General features: G+C 38.0%; 1 protein-coding gene across 2 annotated transcripts; it reads right to left on the reverse strand.

Moving 5' to 3' along the window:
* Window positions 1-117: 117 nt before the first annotated feature.
* On the reverse strand, window positions 118-8079 carry LOC133138825 (protein FAM3C-like). 2 transcript variants are annotated; one of them, XM_061257909.1, is made up of 10 exons: window positions 7640-8079; window positions 6565-6601; window positions 6363-6473; window positions 5629-5658; window positions 3887-4022; window positions 3303-3361; window positions 3015-3065; window positions 2632-2716; window positions 2125-2251; window positions 118-435 (listed from the first exon to the last, which is right to left on the reverse strand). In XM_061257909.1, exons 2-10 carry the CDS (start codon window positions 6575-6577, stop codon window positions 349-351), a joined length of 699 nt encoding a protein of 232 aa, XP_061113893.1. In that variant the 5' UTR covers window positions 6578-6601; window positions 7640-8079; the 3' UTR covers window positions 118-348. The 2 variants fall into 2 exon arrangements, with proteins under 2 accessions (XP_061113893.1, XP_061113894.1); XM_061257910.1 differs by lacking the exon at window positions 118-435 and adding an exon at window positions 884-1573.
* Window positions 8080-22218: the final 14139 nt, after the last annotated feature.

A 22218-nucleotide genomic window follows, 5' to 3' on the forward strand; every position in this document is an offset into this window, starting at 1 on the left:
TGAACCCAAATGAAAGACAGCCAGGATTACAGCCACATGTAAACCATGAATATAAAATTTTTATTATTTTACAGTGATTTATACAGCTGAAGACCATAACAGAACGATTCTCCTCATGTTTACCATTTGCTATCGATGTTGTTGTATTCATGTAGTAAAGCAAAAAAATAACACATTTCAGAAATTAGTTTCCATCCTGAGATAATCTTTCAGAATTTCTTCAGCATAGAAGTTAAAAACAAAATAATATATATACAAAAGGCCAAAAATATATAAATGAATTGCACAATGTACTGATGAACCGTGAGTGATGTAGTGACTGGTGCATGAATGTCAGCGTAGATCAGGTCACCACTTTCTGGGAAAGCAGCCGTTTAGTTCCAGGATCTCTGGCCAGCCATCATAAATATTCTTCTCCTTATCATTTTTTACATGCTGCAGGATTAAAGAACAATTTAAACTGCTATTAGAACATTCATGTAGGAGATAAAGAGAAGTATGTGAGCAGCACAGCCTCAATTCAGAGCTCTATATGATTCTGTTTCCCTGGTATGTGTGACAGCCAAAAGAGTGGGCCATAATCTGCATTGTTTTGGTAATGTATATTGAATCTTTTCATGCATTATAGGTTTATCACGACTCCCTGTAAAATAATTTAACAATTTAATTTATTTTGGGAAAATGTGGTGTTTGGCTTTTTTCAATAACCAAAGAAAAGAAGACAAATGTTTTTTCATAAATATTCATAAATGTGATAAATTTAGTAATAAAAAAACCTTACTTTGTTGTTTTCCTAAAGGATGTTGAGCGATATATGAAACTACTTTCGAATTCAACTAACAAAAAGGATATCAAAACATTTAATATCTGTATATTTTATAATATTTTTGTCTAGTGTGATATACCCCTGGCTCTTTTGTTTTTGTTTAGTTTGTATACTATCCCCTGCATACTGAATTCTTATTGTATTCCTTGGTTAATAACTTTTTTTTTCAAGTAAAACAAATCATAGATTTATCTATCACTGTTCATTCAATTACCGGCCCAGTAACATACTTCAAAGTTGCAACACACTCACAGACAATGCACATCTGAGGGAAAAAGAATAAAAGAATAGTCCACAGTCCACAGGTATTGAGTCCTGATTAGATCTTAGACAGTGAATGCAAATCTAAGGCATGACTATCACATTTTTATAATATTGGTGGCGATTATTAAAATGCTGATAACAGCTGTTTGTTCATTTGGTTCCCACATAATATTACAGAAAGAACACATGCAGTGCTATGTTTCCATACGGGTACTAATGGGATACTAGGATCAACCAACTTTTTTATGCTGGAGGCGAAGGATTGTTTGATGGGCAAAGATGGGAACATACAGTGCAGTATTTAATGTTTGCAAGTCTGAAGTTCCCTTTTGCACAGTGATCACCACTGGACTTAATTCTTTACATGCAGATGTAAACATGTTATTAAGAGATTAAACAAAACGTTGAACAGTGGAAGAAGTTCTTCAACCACAGGGTGATTTTCCAGAGGGGCACTCAGCTCCATGGAACCACATGAGCAGTCTAAGATACATAAAGGATGATTTAGCAGGACCTGTGCAGGTTTCTTTTAGATCTTGAACTGTACAAAGACCATTGTCATCAAATAAATAAAAACATAATGAGGAAAGCATTGTGAGGACATTATGGGCCTGTTTCACAGACATAGATTAAGCCTAGTCCTATTCCTAGTCCTAGAAGTGTGGTAAATTGGCTCGATTTGCGGGAAGTAAGCAGGGCAATCTGAGGACCTTGCCTCCTGATTAAATTTGGTTTGGTTTGGTTTATTTTGTCTTTGTTATTTTGCCTTTATTATTTTTACCTCGAAACCTTGAGGGGGAAGGGCAAAGACTTTATGTTTATTTTGTAAGCTCTCACTCTCACTTTCACTCCCCGCTCCATAAACAAAATAAAACACTGATCCAGATTTTATGGATCTCCCTTTGTCTTGCACTTCTGTCATCCCAGCAGTATATCACAGCATCTGATTGCAATTCCATACTATCAGTATTTTATAGACCTTTACCTTAAACTTTTTGTTTAGAATTTTGCAGTGATTAATAGCACTGTCTTACCTTTTCAAAAGGACTTTTTTCTGTCAATCCAACAGCTCCTACAAAAAGCCAGCCATCTCTGAAGCGCACAGAGTTGATCATGGTGCTTCCCAAATTAACAAATACATTCCTTGCTTCATCAGTCAATCTAAGGAGGAGCAGGACATGGTCAGCACAGTAACCTGTTCACGGATAAACCTCGGATAAATCCTCATTCACCCCAGAATCTCTGCATGGTTCAACACAAACAGTGGCTTTGAACTGCATGTATTACAGTTCATTCAGTTAATTCAAGCATAGCATTGGCTAAAGAGAACCATTACATAACTGACAAATTCCATAGCACACTTATACTCTTCAGATATCCTTTTCAATGTACCTCCACTATACCTTAATTTGTGCAAGTGTAATATTCTCTGCTTCTGTATTGTTGTACAGTATGCATGAAAAAACTACTAAAAGAGTACTGCAATCTTATAATGTCTTGTTACTGTACTCAACAAATTATATCACACACGAGTGACTTACTTTGTAGCTGGGTCATCAAATGAAGCTACAAGGACTATTGTTCCAGGCTTTAGATCTTTAATGAATTTCAGCAGCTCTTCGACTTCTGTACAATAACAGTCACACAGGTTGTTTTTAGACTTCACTGTTTTTTAGAGGTCATAACACTGACAAGTGATTTTCCAAGTCCTGAAAAAAATCTAACATGATTGAAAAATATGCATATAGCAATTATTGTGGGTGGTAAATTATATTTCACTACCTGGAAGTATTCACATTCAGGTGAGGACCAGTGTCATGCCAATGTCATTGTCAGTTAATATTGAAATGTGAGCATAGGAGCTTACATTTAAATTCAATTAAATTCCAGTATGATAAAGGATCAAATGTGAAATAAGCCTTACTTCCAGAGTACATGTTAAAGAAGTCAAACTTCAAAGCTTCCCCTGTTTCACCTGTATACATACACATACACATACACACACACAAACAAAAACAGAAGACATAGTTTTATCTATTGTCCCTTATTAGATGAAAATATCTGTTCCTCAAAATATTCCTCCCTTGTACGTTAATTTTACTAATTAGTCAGTTTTAGAGCCAATCAGTACACCCCTCTCATTAACCATGAAACAAAATGATCTAATCAATAAATATTATTTGATCAATATTTTTAAACAAAGTGGACTCACCATTTATGAGCACAATATTCAGGCCAGGCCCAATATTGTTTTTGGCACTGCTCATGATGCTGTTGACAAAAAAACGTATTAGTCTGGTTTCATTATTCTGATATCAGAGCCAGCAGGATACAGTCTTTTAGTCACACAGTTAAGTCAATAATGCCTTAGTAATAAACATGCCTTAGACCAGTGGTTCCCAAAGATATCTCAATATGACACAATATCACAATATCATACTTTATGCAATATGTTGATAGAAGGAATTTAGAGGGCATATGCAGCATGTTATGTAAACATATTTTTGATTCTATATTATGCACATTTATTATTTTAGTCATTTGGAGAAAGGGCAGCCACAGAAAATATGAACATAAAAATAAAAATGCTCAGAAAGTGGGTTGTGGGCTCAGACGGTTTCAGAACCACGACTTTAGATAGGGCTGAGGAGATTATTACGAATTCATTTATAACCGCTTTAAAATAAAAGTATATTGTATAATAATACTCCTATAATAATCTCCTTCCAAATGTAATTTCAACCCCTGAAATGAATGGCTTGCATCCTTTAGCATTATAAATATTCTGATACTCACACTTTATCTTCAAAGCAAATCTTCGGCCCAATGGCATTTGCTGCCCCACTTTTGATATTAAATGCAAAGTGGTCAAGAGGGCACGCTTTTGGGAGCCCACACTTGTAGCGAATGGCTTTGGGTGCTTCTACTGCAACTGATTGGATACAGCAATGAACACATAAAACAAGAAGAAAATGCAAAAGGTAAACGCTCTAAATTCAAATCAAAGAGTATTCACATCAATACTTTATGTACATTATGTAGCATTGCTACTGCCAGAAAAGGAAGGGAAACTTGCTATATAACATGGATAATTAGCTTCAATGCACTCATAATAAATCAAACAGCAATCAGTTATTTTTTCGATACAAATGATAATGTGTTTAACCCTTTCAGTCCCAACAGTGCCATATGTCACTCTCGACCTTATATCTTTTCAACCAATCAAAATGACTGCTTTAATATTGTTTTGAGCCCCTGTTAAAACTCTGGTCAACTAGGCCCTGTCAGTCAAAGCCACATATGAAAGGTCCTCCTCTGACTCAACTCAGTGCGAGTGTAACTGGTCCGGTGTGTACAGAAGCAGTTGGCAACACCATGTGTTTCGGAGAACAGTGGCTGTCTACACTGTCCCGACTCGGCAGTGGGGTTTGCAGCATTAATACGGCTGTGGTTGCAGGTGATTGGATATTCCAAATTGGATTGGGAACTGGACATACGCAAGCCGACAATGAGTGCCAAATTTATTGAAAAACAAAATTGGGGGGAGCGGGGCTTCCAACCTGGGGCTTGCTATAGAGTTCTTTAAATTGTGGCAAAGAATCACACACAATCATTGCATAGGTGATGGTGCCAGGAAACAAAGCCATTATGAGGACAGCATTAGACCCTCAAGTGGCAGTCATGGAGGATTAACTGTGAAACAATGCAACTGTCAAACAAAACAAAGCAAGTGTTGTTTTTGAAAATATCACATACAGTGGAAAATTCCCACTGCAAATTATATTTCATATGTTCATTTCAGCTGCTCAGAAGTTTGTGTACTCTGAGACCTTGGCATGTTTGCAAAGTGTGCCTTTGATGAAAAAAAGGTTTGGAAACACTGCTATAGGTATACATGGCCTGGCTATTAATCACACTAAAACAACATCTTTTCAAAATTAGATCATCGGATAAATATGATCATAACATGTCAAATCTCACCAAGACAATTTCCATCCGAACAGCAAGTCTAGTTTATGTTATCACAAACACACCACAGCTGGGTTGCTCATTTGATTAAGGCACCAGGCTGTGGCGTATGGATGAGCTTCACAGTCAGGACCGTGCCAGTGCTAACAAGTACCCAGTAGCTCCATAGGCATGTGTCACCCGGGATATGGAAGGGTTCAGTTGGTTAGGGAGCTGCATTTTATCACTCCCCTCCCCCATTGCCGTAATTGGTCCTACTCATAGCGTTATTCCTGCGTGCATATGCATTCACAGCTGAAAGAGTCAATCACTTTAGAAGAGCATTAGAAAAACGTCTCTATTTCACATGACTTATTATTCTTGAATTCCTTAATTTTCTATGTATTAAGAATGTACAGTGTACTGAAATGTGAATAGATACGTATAGGATTTGATCTATTTTAATTGCATAATTGTGAGCTGCTCGTGTGCACGTGTGTGTGTGTATGTGAGTGTGCACATGCAAAAAAGATATTGAATTCAATATGCGGATTCAACATGAAAAGGTTATCAAATCAGAAATGACTTACCTTGAACATTCTGCTCTTGTTTAGAATGCCCTGAAAAACATACAAGGATAGTCTTTCCACACAATAGTTAAGGCCCATCCACGCCAACAATAACAACAGTGACGAAGGATATTGTTGGCACAGTTTTTTCCAGCAGCATGAACAATAAAAAATTGACAGGCAATCAAAACCCAACCGGATTTACAGGGCGTCACATGCAAAATGTCAGATGACAGAACGTTATAGTACAGCAGTGTGGATGCTCACATCATTAACGTTCTAGTTATGGTTATAGTTATAGTTATACTGCAGTTATTGGCATGGAGAGGCCTTAAGACAGTGAAAATGAAACAATGCAGGTTTTTACATTTAAGAGTACCAAAGCACAGGGCATCACAGGAAGTATCACCTCTCACTGCATTTAATCATATAAGCCTTTATAAAAACAGTTATTTTAAGTATAAGTACTTGATTTCATATTCAAGCTAAATCTACATTGAACCATGTGACAGGTTATGTTTTTCTGTTTTTTACAGCTTGATTTGGATTTAACCTGTGTGTATTTAGGATTAGTATTTTGGCTCTTGGTTCGTATAGTTAGTTTAGTTATTAATGTTTTACTGAGTGATGTTGCATCTATACTCACTAGTCTGGGAATGTGTTCTCAGACCAGTGTTGTTCATAAATGGGGTGAATGCACATACAGGCAAAGTAATGTAACATGACATAATATAATGTAATGCAAGATACTTTACCAAATATTTCTCTTAATTTTCTTGCCCCTTTCCAGGCCTGCTGCGGTGGGTTGGCCATAATATAGACTAAGAGGAGAACTACAGTCAGGGCCATGGCCACCTGGATAAAGTCTGTCAATGCAATGCAAACACAAGATGAAACACACACTAGACAAATACAGACAAAGAATTTCTATTTAATTTGAATGAGCAAACTTTTTACCTCTGGGCCTCATCCCAACTTTCTTTGGGAAAAGTCACTGTACCAGAAAGGTAAAGAGGGAAGGAGTATATGAGTTCAAGTAATACATTACATGGATGTAGGGACACAGCCCAGGATTGGAACAAGTATATAAGTACTATAAGGACTGAGACAAAGATTTTTGATAAAGTTGTGAGATAAGTTTTCTAGAAAAAGCAAGTTAAGAGATGGCACCCCAGGAGCAGACCACAGGAGGGGGATACATTTTTTAGGTAAATAAACTAGAACAGAAAACAGCCATTTTAAATCATGGGCAAGGGCAGTATCAGTCTCAGTGTTCAAAAGATACAAAGCAACTGACATTCTGAATCTCCTCAATGACAGAATGTGTCCCTCTCAATATGTTTTAAAAATAAATATTTCAAGCTTTTAAAATTTTTAATTACTTTATGTAATTATATTAAAGGAAATATAATGGCAAGAATGAGACAAACTGTAAACTTCAAGCTAGATTAAATGAAAAAATATATTGAAATCCGACTTCTGGTCAACTAGGCCCCTTAATTTCTCCACTCACTTAATTAAAAAAAAAGTGTTTTATTTTATTTCAAGCCTGAGCAATGTGCTTGGCATGTCTGAGAATGCTTTATTGATTTCTTCCAATAATTTAATATCTCCACATATAGTACCGTGCAAAGGTTTTAGGCAGGTGTGAAAAAAAATCTGTAAAATAAGAATGCTTTCAAAAATAAAAATGTTAATTGTTTATTTTTATCAATTAACAAATGCATCTATGAACAGAGGGAGGGAATGCATTTCTTCAGTTCATTCACTTTGCATTTTGTTAATTGATAAAAATAAACTATTAACATTTTTATCTTTGAAAGCATTCTTATTTTACAGATTTTTTTTCACACCTGCCTAAAATGTTTTCACAGTACTGTATAAGGTGCATATACATATTAAAAATGCATCATGGATATGAATAATAACATACAGTACATTAATGCATTTAGACACAGAATACAGTTATATATAGGCAATATCTAGGTTAAATGTTGGTAGAGAAGATAGTAGGTAAGAAGTAAATTCTTACCTGTGCAATTGTAATTATTATTAGAAGTAGTAGTAGTAGTAGCAGCAGCAGCAGCAGCTGTAGTAAGCGTAGGTGGTGGTAGAGAAGATAAAAGTAAATTTTTACCTGTACAATTATTATTATTATTATTATTATTATTAGTAGTAGTAGTAGTAGTAGTAGTAGTAGTAGTAGTAGTAGTAGTAGCAGCAGTAGCAGCAGCAGCAGCAGCAGCAGCAGCAGTAGTAGTAGTAGTAGTAGTAGCAGTAACAGTAATAGTGGTAGTAATAATAGTAGTAGTAGTAGCAGTAGTAGCAGAGTAGCAGCAGCAGCAGTAGTAGTAATTGTAGGTAGTGGTAGTGGTAGTGGTGGTAGCTGTAGTAGTAGTAGTAGTAGTAGTATTTCCTCTGTGAATATGTTGAGGTGCTGCACTACTGTAGATGATGGCAGTAGTATCAGTCTCACTGTGGCCAGACTAGAAATAGTCTGTATGGTTGCTTCCTGTTCAAATTTCTGCCTTACGTCAACCGACCAGGATATACTTTCCGTGACACACCCCTGAAACACTATAAAGCCAACTCCTTCAAGGAAGAGTGCAGCATTTAGGAATGTTTAGATATAAGGCGGATGGGGTATTGTGCAACACCCGGAGCTTTTTCAACCTGCTGATTAAACACATCTTTAAGATCTAATTCTAAAGTTGGTGGTTTTAGGCCAAGAATGTGGTAATGTATTTGTCATTGCCTCTACATTATATTGAGGAAGTTCTGCATTTCTAAAGTTATGCAGAAATAAATCATATCTTTACAGATAAGGTAAGTAAACTGTTTGAGGTCATTTTTACGTTGTTTATTGACGGCATTATATGACATCCTTTTGAAAACTCCAATATTAAAAGAGACAATAATACTGGCTCTCGTTTTCTAACTCTGCTCTGTTTACTCCTGAAGTAACTCACCAGTCATGGATTAAATACAATGGGCCAAAGGTTATCCCCTTCTCCAGTCCAATAAATATTAACTTTCGACTATAACTTGGGCTGGTCACATTCTGCACTGTTGTGTGAACACACCAAAAACCACCACTTTGTATTACTAATCTGACCATTTGACCCCAATGACAGTTGGATCCTCTGAACAAAGATGTACAATGTAGACTAGACTTCCCTCCTATTGTCAATACCACACTATATAATAGGACTAAAACTTATGATGCACTAGTTCAGCAAAACTAGCCACCTGAGATGTGGAGCAAGCTTTTATCGATGATGAGTCTAATTTAGTGATTTACAGATGAAAGAGAAGGCAGTATTGACTGTGCACTCTTGACTCTGTAGCGTATTTTATATATTTTGGTTTCACTGCGTAGAAATTACGCCACTTTTTATACATTGTCCTCCCATTTCAAAGCAATGTATTGTTTGGGACAAAGGGCTTCACAGGTGCGTCAGGTGTACTCGATTGCTTCCTTAGTGCAGACACCAGACAGCTTTCAGCATCTAGTCTTAATTCTAGGCCTTTGGCCATACAATCTGTTACTGTCAACATGAGGACCAGAGTTGTACCAATGAAATTATTTGTGAAGCCACATGACTAGAAACACGAGGATAAACAGGTTTGCTTGTTGGGAAAAAGCAAAAGCCTTTGTGATTGTACACAATACCGCCCCATGCATCAAACTGCAGAAGGGGGGAGGGGATATAATGGAGGGTTCTGCACAAAGCTGCTTCTTATGACTTGTGCTGTATCTTTAAAAACAGTAAGTCTTCAAATTGTTCTTCATTCAACCTAGCTTTTAGATTTCATTTTATATGCTTTGCATAATAGGTTTTAAATTCTGTAAATTACTACAGAAAAGATTGGATGGGCTGCATGAGTCATTTGCCTTCACAACCACATATTTTATATATCTTACAACACAACAATCCCCAAACTGCATATAACCAACAATAAAGTAAGTCAGTGTAAACTGAAAAATGTCATGTTCAGTGTGTTTTAATATGTCATAACCTAGCCATGAATTGGCAATGCAGATAGTACTCATAGTAGATAGGATCATCTATATTTGAGGATGCTAGGCCACAAAGATCTTAATGGCTCTGCAGCTCATCTGTTGCCCCGACAGCTCTTTCATACCTGTCACAGGAACTCACATAGCATTGTAGAAAGGAATGTTTATTTCCAAAAACGGATACGGAAACAGTGAACATAACATGGGATATATAACAATAAAATAAAAAAACATTTATTAACCTGAGGTGCCTGAGGTACAGTAAGCCTTCTTACACTGGAAAAATACAATATATTAGAAGCCTCAATGGCATCCAATTAAAAATAATAATAATAATAATAATAATAATAATAAACCTGCTATTTGTGTTGACTGTGCAGACAGATGAATTCATAATACTAATTTTCAGAAATAACTGAGGTAAGTCACAGGGAATCGTGACTGTATGATTTCAGCACAAAAACCTTTTGTAACTATTTTACCTGAATTACTGTTTTGATAATTGCACGTGTTTTCGTTTTATTTTATCAGTACTTCAGTAAAGTGCTTTGTGCATTATGGAAAAAAGCACTCAAAAGGGTTATTGCCATTTAATAATAATAATAATCCATCCACTATCTAACCTGCTTATTCCTGGTCAGGGTCACAAGGGGTGCTGGACCCATCCCAGCATGCATAGGGCGAGAGGCAGGAATACACCCTGAACAGGCTAATAATAACAATAATAATGTCTGCTTAAGAAAGGTGTGAAGATGAAGCAGGAAGGATGGTAACTCACGATGCTCGAGACCTGTGGTAAATAACAGCTGTACACCCCCTCAAGAGAATGCCAGTCTACTTCCCACAATTCAGCTCTCCCAAATCGTAAACTCACGCACAGGCAGAAGGAACTACTTTGGGTTTTCTTTGGTTTTCTACACTGTTCATGGAATCTCCAGGCTTCCTGGAAACAAGGACAACACTAACAACCACTGAAACACAAACCAGGATGAAAGAGATAAATAATGATTTATCTTGATCAGATTTCTGAATCTGAACTTTTTTTCTTGAATTAAAAATGTTCATAGCTATGCGGGCGTTAATTTCTCCCTGTGGAACAGGATTCCAGTAATACAAGACCAAATTTGGTACAGTAACACAATTAGATAACCATTACATAGGAGAATGACACAAAGGGTAACCAAATGCTCCATGTGAAAATAGCCACAAAAACATATTTACATTTATTAGAATAAGAATTATATAATTATATATTTAAAGGGAAAGTTCACTTTCTCTGGCTTTTTGGTATTATTTGTTTTTTTTTCTACCCAGAAAGTTTTTGTGGAAAATGTTTTAGACATTTACAGAAGTTTCCGGATTTTGAATTGTTGGTATATCATAGAGGCATATGTGGTTTGTCATCTTAAGCAAGAAAACTCACTTTAAGCTGCTTCAAAGCAGTTTTTGTGGTGGCATAATTCTTTCTGTGTGGAGTTTGTGCATTCTCCCCATGTCTGTGAAGGTACTCCAGTTTCCTCCCATAATCCAAAATACAAAGACATGCAGGTTAGGGTAATTGGGGGTGTTAACAAGCTGTGTTGCTCTAAAAGAGTGTGCACGCTCAGCAACTGACTCTGTATAGCCAAACATTATTGGTCTAGCGGTTGTACAGGTGTTATTATTTTTCAAATGATTATATATGAGCTTATTTAATTGAGTTCTAACTAATTCCAAATTGAATGGTGTTTATTTTATTTTTACTGTACAACGACATACAATCTCTCTCTACAGAAGCCTTGTCTCTGTGTATTGGGCATTAAATTGCTCGCATTAAGTTCACTTGGTGAAAAAAGAATACGCCTTAGTGATTGTACACAGTACCACCCAATCGAACTACAGAAGGGGCAAACATATAATGAATGGCTCTGCACAAAGCTGCTCCTTATGTCTTGTGATACATCTTTGTTTCAGTTGGGACGTTTGTAAACAGCGCTCAAGGAAGTTGTGATGATATAGGCGTCCTATATCAGTGTTATTATTTGGGTCCCGGGCTGGGAAGAACTGGTCCGCCTGGAGAATTAGTCTGTTGAAGCATAATGTTGTTGTAAATAATGTAAAGCAACTTGGAGTTGCTTTGGAGTTAGATGAAGTATTTTCTTGCGTTACACTGCAATCTCCTTAATGCCCCAATACCAGCCATTTTGAAGCCGGTTGGTTGTCAGAGACTTCTGTAAGTATCAAAAATATTCTTCATTGCCAAATGGAAAATGTACATCGTTCAATGAAACTGCAATAGAACTGCTTTAAATTTAACTTGGTAATTGCAACGGCAAGAGGTTGATACAGGACCAAATTGTCACCAAAATGAGAACAATGAGGAATTGTCAAAAACAGTTCAGAAGAACAAACCAAATAATCTTAAAGAATCAAAATCACAGCTCCCAGTAGATACACACCAGATTAAAAACAGATAACCAATGAACAACAGAAACATATTTCATGGAGAAGGCAATTCAGGACAATGTTGTAATTCATTCCAAAATGTCCTGTAGGGGAAAGGAACAAATTTCAGTCATATTATATCATATTATTATATCATATTAAAAATATTCTAAACAAGAAAATGTTACACTTTAATAATCATTAGCATTTCACAGTGGTGCAAAGCTGAAAATGTTGTTGAAGCCTCTCTCAAAAAAGGACATTTCCCTGCTCCAAGATATTGGAGGAAGAATTGACTTTCTGAAGGCACATACAGTGCAGTCCGTATGTATTTGGACAATGATACAATTTCTGTTATTTTGGCACTGTACTCCAACACATTGAATTTGAAATTAATCAATCAATATGAGGTTAATGAGGTTAATGTACAGACTGTCACCTTTAATTTGAGAGTATTTATATCCATATCAGCTGATCCATGTAGGAATTACCTCCCTTTTTTAGGTGACCAAAACTAATTCCTTGACTGTCATTGGCACAACTCTGGTCCTCATGTTGACAAATGTCAATAACAAAGGCAAAGCCTAGAGTCAAAACTAGATACTGAATGCTTTCTTATACCTACACTAAGGAAGTGATTGCATTAACCTGACTAATCAGAAATAGCCAAGAAGCCAACTGTCCGATTACAATTGTATTGTATTTTTCCATTTCATTTTAATTTCAATCTACACTCAATAACCCGTAATGACAAAGTGAAAACATGTTTTAAAACGTTTTACAAATATATAAAATATCAAAAACTGAAATCTCTCTTTTACATAAGTATTCAGACCCTTAATTCAGAAGCCCCTTTGGCAGCAATTACAGCTTTGAGTCTTCTTGGGTCTCTACAAGCTTTGCACACCTGGATTTGGGCAGTTTATTCCATTCCTCCCAGATATTCTATGGGGTTTAAGTCTGGGCTTTGGCTGCGCCACTCAAGGACAGTCAGAGACTTGTCTTGAAGCCACTCAAGCATCGCAAAAGAGTCCTGGTGGTGTCTTCTTCTATTTCACAATTATTGAGGCCACTGTGCTCCTGGGAACGCAGCTTTAGAAATGGTTTTATACCCTTGCCCTGATCTATGCCTCGCCACAATTTCATTGGGGAGGTCTAGAGTTCCTTGGACTTCATGGCTTGGTTTTTGTCCAGTGTGAATTGTGGGCCCTTATACATACATGTGTGCCTTTCTAAACTATGTCTAATTAATTCAATTTGCCACAGGTGGACTTTACATTACATTATATTAAAGTTATACATTACATTATATTAATGGCATTTGGCAGATGCTCTTATCCAGAGCGACGTACAGCAAAGTGCAAAGTGCATACCCATAACCAGGTATAAGTGCGCTGAAAGACCCTAGAGGGAAGTACAATTTAAACTGCTACCTGCACAACAAAGATAAGGACCAGGGCCTATTTGATCATCGGATTAAAAAAAAAAATTTTTTTTTTATTGTAGTACTGCAACACCCAAATGTATGCTTAAACCGTTTACCTAGCCAAACACTGCTTACCTAGCCAAACAAAACATCCTTATGCACAAGTAAATATCACAGGTAAAGACAACAATTAAGGTTTACAGGGAGGTAGGGAGGGACAGGGAGAGGTGCAGCTTGAAGAGGTGCATCTTCAGTCTGCGCTTGAAGATGGCAAGAGATTCTACTGTTCATTCCACCACCGTGGAGCCAGAACAGACAGTAGTTCTGAATGGGAGGTGGAAGTTTGGAGAGGGGGAGGCGCCAGGCGGCCTTTGGTGGCCGAATGAAGAGGTCTGGCAGATGTGTAGGGTCTGATGATTTTTTGGAGGTAAGCTGGGGCTGACCCCTTAACTGCTTGGAAGGCTAGCACAAATGTTTTGAATTTGATGCCAGCCATGACAGGCAGCCAGTGGAGGGAAGTAAGCAGGGGGGTGACATGCAAGTGTTTGTGAAGGTTGAAGACCAGACGAGCTGCTGCATTCTGGATAAGTTGGAGGGGTCTGATGGTGGAAGCTGGGATGCCAGCCAAGAGGGAGTTGCAGTAGTCCAAGCGGGACAAAACCATCGCTTGGACCAGGAGCTGGGTTGAGTAGGGGGTGAGAAAGAGGCGGATTCTCCGGATGTATAGGAAGAACCTGCATAACCACAACAATGTTCTCGGAGCAGGACAGTCTGCTGTCTATCACCACGCCGAGGTTCCTTGCACAGGGTGATGGTGCCAGTGAGGTATCCCCTAGGGTTCTAAAACCAGGGGTGCACAAATCTGGTCCCTGAGGGCTGGTCTGTGTACTGGTTTTTGTTCCAACCAATTGCCTTGTTTTTAATTGGCTGACAGCTCTATAAATTACCCTGGTCGAGCCTGTACTTGAGCACAGTAAAATCATTAGGACACACTTGCAGTCTGCTGCTGTAGCCAGTACTCATACATTCATACATGCGTCAGATGAGATATGATTCAGTCAATTAAATAATTAAGACCAGAAGTTGGCACAAAATCCTGAAACAGATTGGCCCTTGATTGGGGAATCCTCCCCTGGAGCAAGGGCCTTGCGGATCTTATTGTGGCTACACCGGGGATCGAAGGATCTTATTTTGGCTACACCGGGGATCGAACCACTGACCTTGCGGGTCCCAGTCATGTACCTTAATTCTTCATTCTTGCCATAGAAGCAGAACGCCAAATGAAACAGTAGTTTCATCTGAGAACAAAGTTGCCATAACAAGGACAGCAATACAGAAAGATATACTGAATAATGTAGCATAAATTGCATGGTACAGGCTCATACACACACAGACACACACACAATCCATACTATCAATAAAAATGTGGATGAAAGAATTACCCTCAAATTAAAGTCTGCTGCTTAACCTTTTATTCATTAATTCATTTCAAATTCAATGTGTTGGATCGCAGAGTCAAAACAACTAAAATTGTGTCACTATCCCAATATTTACAGACTGCACTGTATTCATCTTTCATACATTAAATATGTCTCTTTGTTTAAACAGTGTGCTTTCCCTTGTGATTTGTTATTCAATGAATGGGATAAGTACTTTTACAAAGTGCTTTTGGGTCTTGATGTCCTCAAGTCAAATTTGATTTTAACTGTACTTGCCTTCTGATTTTACCTTAGTGCCCCATGAAATTTTAGTTTTGAAAAGACCAAAGTGGCCTTGCCCTAAAAATGATAAAATAAAATCTCTGTAAACTGATCAAGGTCTGTTATGTCATCCTGGGCCACCTGCAAACTACTGGTGCCTCAACAATAGTATGAGGAACCAAGCGACCAATAAACAAATTTCAACATCATGCTTGGGCACATGGCCAAACAGGTTCTCTGAAAAAGGACAGTTGCGGATTGGTGAAATAGGAGAGGGTCATTAAGCCTCACCTCGTCGGAATCCTCTTCAACCGGTCCACAGTCGTCATCAAGATCTCCAGCAGTTCCGTCTTCCTCCATCGCTCGCAGAGCTGAGTATCTGTACGTCGCCTCACTGCATTTAACATAAAGAAAACACCGAACCATGTGGTTACAGGACATACAACCTTCACCAGGGCTACTTTCACAATAACTCCTCCAGGAACATTATCAGGAAGAGTATTTTGTTCTATATTAGTTGGCATTGAATGCAAGACAATACGTTTCCGTAAGAATGGCTGTACAGGAGTCGCCATAGGCAGATGACCTTGCCAGTCAGGTGAAGCCCTGTGTGAGACTTGTTTTCATAAAAACCTTGATCTTGCATTACTGATTTATTTTCAACTGTCATACCCAATGTAGGTTTTTATATGAATCAATCGTACAAATAGTTCTGATATAGAATGCGCTATGTTGAACTACAGGAACGTGGATAAGAATGTGTATTTGTTCAAAACTTATTAAAATTCTAATCTTATTCAAAAACATTCACATACTGTTGGCACCAATTAATATACTGCATGCCTCTGTATTGTTTGTAAAGTTTTGTCTGTCTAAATTTAGTTGTAAGTTGGTAATATCAGTAACTAAGTATTCTTCTTTATTTAATAATTGTCATTTTTTCCTCCCAATTCAGATTCAACAGGCACTCATCTCTTATTGCGGCAACCTCTGCTATCAATCCCAGAGAGCATAGACAAGTGCCTTCCCCTGAAGCAATGGAGTCTTTTCAGACTGCAGTGTGAGAGAAACAAATGTTTGCTTCATGTGCAACACCCGAAAGCAGAACATGGGTGTCTGATTGCTCAAGCAGAGGTCACTGTGAGCATGTGACATGGTCCAGGCTGACACTACAGTCAGTTGTGCATTACCCCACAAGGCTACTGGGCACATTCTGCACTGGCAAAGCCCAGATTTCACACGAGACTGTAAGGCTCATCCCCACAATGGAACAGGCTTAACACAGCAGCCCCTGATTGATTTTGAATAACTCCGTACATATGTACAGAGAAATATCTAGTATATGTGACAAACATTTAAGTTGATATTTACTTTAAAGTCCCTGCTGAAAAAACTAAACAAAAATCAAGCTTAGTTTTGAAACAGCTGGTAGCTGGTATTTAAAGCTGGTCATAACTGGATTACACCAGGGATGTTAACGGTTTGAAATAACATACACGTTTTATCTTACATGCACATGCAATACTCATTAAATAAAACAAAATTATATTTTCATGATTAGCCCAACCAATAACAACACAGTCGTCTTATTTTCTACAATATGACCCCTTGTTTTACGAATATTTTGTTAAAATCAGTAGGTATCAGTAGGTATGAACAAAAGCATATGCATTCCGTATTCTGGAATGCTAAATTGCATTACTCTGAAATACATTACACTTACTGCAAAGCAAGGCATATATGCATTAAAAATAACTGCTTCACATGGACCTGGAGATTGAGGATGCATAGTTAACACTTTGACGTGTAAAATCGCGGTGCTATCAGGCCATGCTAATGGATGATAATGTTACTGCCACAGCAGTTACTACGAAAACATAATCGGCTACTTGTTTCGAATCAACGTTTGATGCCATGCGAGTCGTCAGAGGACAGCGTTGCAATTCTCCGTGTTATCTGTGCAGTGTTGTATCGTTTGTTTACGTAACTGATTGCTCAATAGACCTGTAGCCCATAGCCTCTATTTAGTTATATCTTCGGTGCGCGTGTTCAACATTGCATTCCTATGCTTACCTGTGCTGAAAACAGTATTTCCTGAGTATGAAAACTGCAGCCACAATCGCGATTAATGACACGACGACCACAGCTGCTATAACTCCAGGGTGTATTCTTTCCTGGACAACACAACAGCAACAAACATTAATTTGGTCAACTATCTCACAACCTACAGTAGTCGTAAACGTTAGGCTAGTCCAAACAATATCTGAAGTTAGCAAACTTATGTTAGCATAATTTCCTATCTTGCTACAACGGCGACGCTTCGATGTCCGTAACACCGAAAAACTTCTCATAGAATGTCATGGATGGAAAATTAAGTTCTGCAGTCAGAGGTGCATGTATCCATTCCATTTTCAAATAGCTATTGGTTAGCAAGCTAATTTCACCTGTATTATAGGTGAGGGTGTTTTGAGAGAGTTCATTCCAGTGTCATCAATGTGCTCATTCGTTATTAATTAATTGCAATAATTCCTCTGACCAAGAATAACACAGAAAATATTAAACATGAAACTGCGTAATGACAAATGCCCCGTCCAGAACTCAAGGACATTGCAATTTAGCCTACTTCCTGGTTGTAGTTTTCCAACTCAAGTGTGGACTACTTTTGTGTAACTGTCTTGTGATTGGACGAGGTGTAGTCTACTGTACTGTAACTGGTATCCATGGCACAAAAATGTCTCCATTAAAACAGACACAGACACAATTTTCTATTATTCTTTTCTTTTATATATTTTTGTCTGTGAAAGTTTGATTTTGTGTCAATGATATAACTATCGACTATGCAATGTTTTCAGGGTGATGTTTATTTAGAACTAGAATGCACCAGTTTTCACAGCAGGATACAGTATAGGCAGCAAATTAACATTTGTTCATTTATCAAGATTAATTCAACCCAAGTTCCCAACCGACATATAAAATAACATAAACTCAATGTGTTTTTGCAGGAAGTATCGCTATATTGGCAAGCTGGTGCATGGCATAGCCTAGCCTTAAATTAATTGACATAGTAATTTTCAGATGTCATGGTGAATCATGAGCCCTGTCATAGTGAGTTGTGTCATAATTCAAATTGCAGATTGTGTCATACAGTGCTGTGTCATTTATGAATGGACAAGGAACTTCACAAAAGGTATACTGTATAATGACCCTGTACTTTCCATGCCATGATGACCACTATCAAATGAATTGGGCTGCTGAAATTGTGTATGGGGGTTATTACACCCATTGATATATTTTAAGCTGTACACATGAAGGTTCTGGAAAATCCGTCCTCCTCCTAATTTGAATGAAGACAGCCATCACACAGGAGCATTCTACGCTTGATTATCAATAGAGGGACTGGTGTAGGAGGGACATTGGCTTCACTTCACAGAGTAGTGCTTGGGCCTGAAAGGATGTGAAAGACACACTCCCTGCAGATCATGCCTGGCTGTCTTCAGTTATTCCATTATTTTCTACACATGACTCTTGGAACCGACCCATACATAGTACACACTTTTATCCACTCCACTGTGTCATCTTTGTCAGTCACCATACCTCATTTTCAGACATTACACGTGTCTCTGCCTTGTGCACTCCATTTTCCTTCTTTTAATTGTGTATGTCCTTGTGCTTGTTGGGTGGTAGAGGGACGTTTAGTTATCTTCCTTGTGGGGTCACTTTAATGTATGGAGCTAGGAGTCAGTGAGGAAAAATGAACTCCTTTCACCTCACAAACAAGTTTCTTCTCTGGGCCAGCTCCTCTGTCATCATCATCCTCCTTTACCAGCACCAACAAAAGGTAATCCCTCCCCCCCGAAAATGGTTTGAATGAGTGACCCAGTTTTCGATAATACAGTGTTCCAGATATAATGTAGGTGTTTGGCATACTTGGCAACTGCCAACATGGGGAAAAATAATAATAAACCAATTATATTCAATTATTCCTATCACAATTAGAAAGTTATGTCATTTTTCCTCAACATTAGACTTGAAGATGCACTTGTCCCTATGTGGTCGGCCACCCACATGAACATTCCTAACCTCCACAAACCCCTTATTTGACCCTTATTACTGATAGCAGTCTATAAATACAATAAAAAAAGGTCTCAAAACTTTGGTTTCTCAACAAACTTTTAACCAAAACCCTGATAAAACCAGTATTTGTTGTTCCCCATGTCACAATCAACAATGTTTTCATGAAGGCTTTGTGTACTTAATCACAGTAGGATTAATAATTCTAGCCAAAAAGTTTACTTCAATGAGTTTACTTTTACCACAAATAAAGAGCATGATGAACCTTCTAGTTAAGCCTAAGCATGACTCCTGAAATGCATGGGTCACCTGAATTACTGTATACCTATGCTCTCTAATCAATCAGAACACAGATACCTAGTTACATGTTATTTGAATGATCTAATCAACAGACAACATTCCCAATACACCAAGGTTTTAAAGTTCACAAAGGAATATTTGTTGGGCCAGTACAGACAGGCATCATGAATGAGAGAGGCGAATACCCAAGGAGAAGACAGGCAGCCATTTTGGTGGTTACAGGTTGGAAAGAGCTATGCTGGTATGCTCGTTTTGAAAATTGACAGTAAAAATTGTGGCAGTATGATGGAGCTGTTGCATTCACTGCCCTGTATGCTAGTACCAAGGTTTTTGATGCAAACTGCCCATTTTGTATTAGGTGCTGCAGTTTAGTGATGCGAGCAAGGGGGCTGCTGAGAAGGGAAGTGCAGTAATCAAGGTGTGACTGTGCCTCATGCCAGGATGATTGCACCAAGGCCTGGAGTACCCAGACAGACTAGAAGCTGTGACAGTTACCTTGATAATTTTACAGAAAAGAATAAGAAAAGTCAGAATCCCCCAAAAAACAGCAAGTAAAGAAAAACACAACTCTTGAGCTGAGGTTGAGCAGAGTATATCTTAGATTATTAGGCTAATGTGGCAGAACCAGGAGACTGGCATTCGGGGTTGGTTTGTCTCTGCTCGCTGGCTCCATCATCTGGTCGACTAGTAGTATGGCACAACAGTCCTGGAGATGCTGTACACCACAAGATGCAAACCACTGAAGAATTTGCATAAAAAGTACATTAATTGTAAAGTTCTGGAACAGACTTATGGACAGATGAGATGAGAATTAACCTATACCAAAGTGATAGAAACAGGAAAGTATAGAGAAAGAAAGGAACTACTCATAATCCTACAGTAAGTATACCACTGTGAAACATGGTTGTGTGATGCTCTCCTGCTTTTCTTGCATGGTTTTGTAGGGTGCTCTTGAGGCACACCTGTGCTGAGTATTATTCCCTATTTAACTCTTCCATTCTAGAGGGGCTTGTTTTGTTGTTGCCTTTTCTCCCAGTACATTGGTTTAATTCAGTTGTTGCATCTTACAAGATTTTCCATGATTCATTTCACTCATCCCTGCACATGCATACAGAACTAATAGCCTACACATTTCCACACAACATTTTTGTATGGTTATTTATTTCATCAAATGATTTGCCCCATAATTTCATCATGTGGCCCCCCTTACAAGCCAGGTTGTGATGGTGAAGGTAGTGTTATGGCTGCCACTGGAACTGTCGGCAAGCAGCAAGATGATTCTAAATCATACAGAAACATCTTCTCTGCTCAGATCCAACCAAATGCCTCAGTCTTTGAACAGCATTTCACCTTCCAACAGAACAATGGCCCCAAACATACTGCTAAAGCAACCAAGGAGTTTTTCAGATAGGTCAATCACCTGACCTGTTCTTATGACCCGCTCTAGGGTCAGGGAGACGGGGTGTAGAATAGGGAGTGGGATTGAACACTGCAGGCCAACGAGTAACTCCGGTCCTGTCTGCCTAACCAAATATAAATAAACCTTGGCTAGTCTTCAAAGGATTACTGGGGCTCAAAGTGGTGTGTAGCCAACCTCCAACTGAGATCATGTCTCCGCCCAGGATCGCCTTCAAAAATAATACAAAAAAATAATAAAGAAAAATAACAAATAGTGTCCCGATGGAAGGATGCAATCCAGCTGGAAAATTACCAGAGCCACTATATGGTGAGCAGAGGGGCAAAGCAAATGTCAAAATCAGGGTGGGCGAACAGGATCGAGCACAAATAATACACTGGGGTGAACAAAAACAAAAAGGACAAGGCAAGAATCAGAATGCGCTGGAGTACAGTGTCAAAACAAGAAAAATGTTGTCACTGTCCAAGTACTTATGGATTGCTATTACATTTGTTATATGTTATTACATTTCATTTACAGCGATATCTCATGGCATGTAAACAGGCAGCTGCTAAATTGAAACTGTTTCCATTTATATTGAGATATGTGAAAGTTCATTTTCTATGCATTTTATACGACAAAATCGGGTTTAATAGAAAAGTAAGCATTTCTGATCATTCATGTGTCTGGACTAAAAGATATGCAGATGTTTAGTATTTGGAGAGACTTGGGGACACTTGAGGACATCTGGGTGCAGTTTTGGGAAAACTCATGTGGAATTTGAATGCCTGAAGATATCTTAACCAAATCTTGTACACACATTGAGATAAAGTATTTCTGGTTATTAAATAAATTAAAGTCATTTCAGTGTTATACTATAAAAACATAAGGCTACAGCAGTAGAAGTCTAATATATACCTAATAAAGTGCTCACTGAGCATATATGACTATATGATCAAAAAATTGCGCCTCATCACAATTCTGTAGATAAGAAATGTAAGTAGTGTGGATAATTTAGCTTGTTAATATCATGTGTGTGATTTTATCCACTGATAAACAAAATGCAATATCATTCTGCTGAGATAAATAATTGCAAAAGAGACCCAGCTTGTCAAGGTCTAGGTTCAGTGTAGCCTATATGACAAGTGCCTCCCAATCTGAAGAGCAGCAACAGTCAGTTCATTGTGTTAGGCAAAGACCTATACATATTAAACAGCAGAGCTAATCTTATGTTCTCTAACACTTTAGAAAAGTCGGCTCATCACTTACAGTA

The sequence above is a fragment of the Conger conger genome, chromosome 10, assembly GCF_963514075.1.
Source record: "Conger conger chromosome 10, fConCon1.1, whole genome shotgun sequence".
In the NCBI taxonomy this organism is placed as follows: domain Eukaryota; kingdom Metazoa; phylum Chordata; class Actinopteri; order Anguilliformes; family Congridae; genus Conger; species Conger conger.

Excerpts from the sequence above, each read along its gene's own strand:
- LOC133138825 (XM_061257909.1), bottom strand. Across the intron at positions 2,252-2,631 it reads TTTGATGACCCAGCTACAAA|ATTGACTGATGAAGCAAGGA; the intron begins GTAAGTCACTCG and ends GCTCCTCCTTAG. Across the intron at positions 436-2,124 it reads AAAAAAGTCCTTTTGAAAAG|CATGTAAAAAATGATAAGGA; the intron begins GTAAGACAGTGC and ends TTAATCCTGCAG.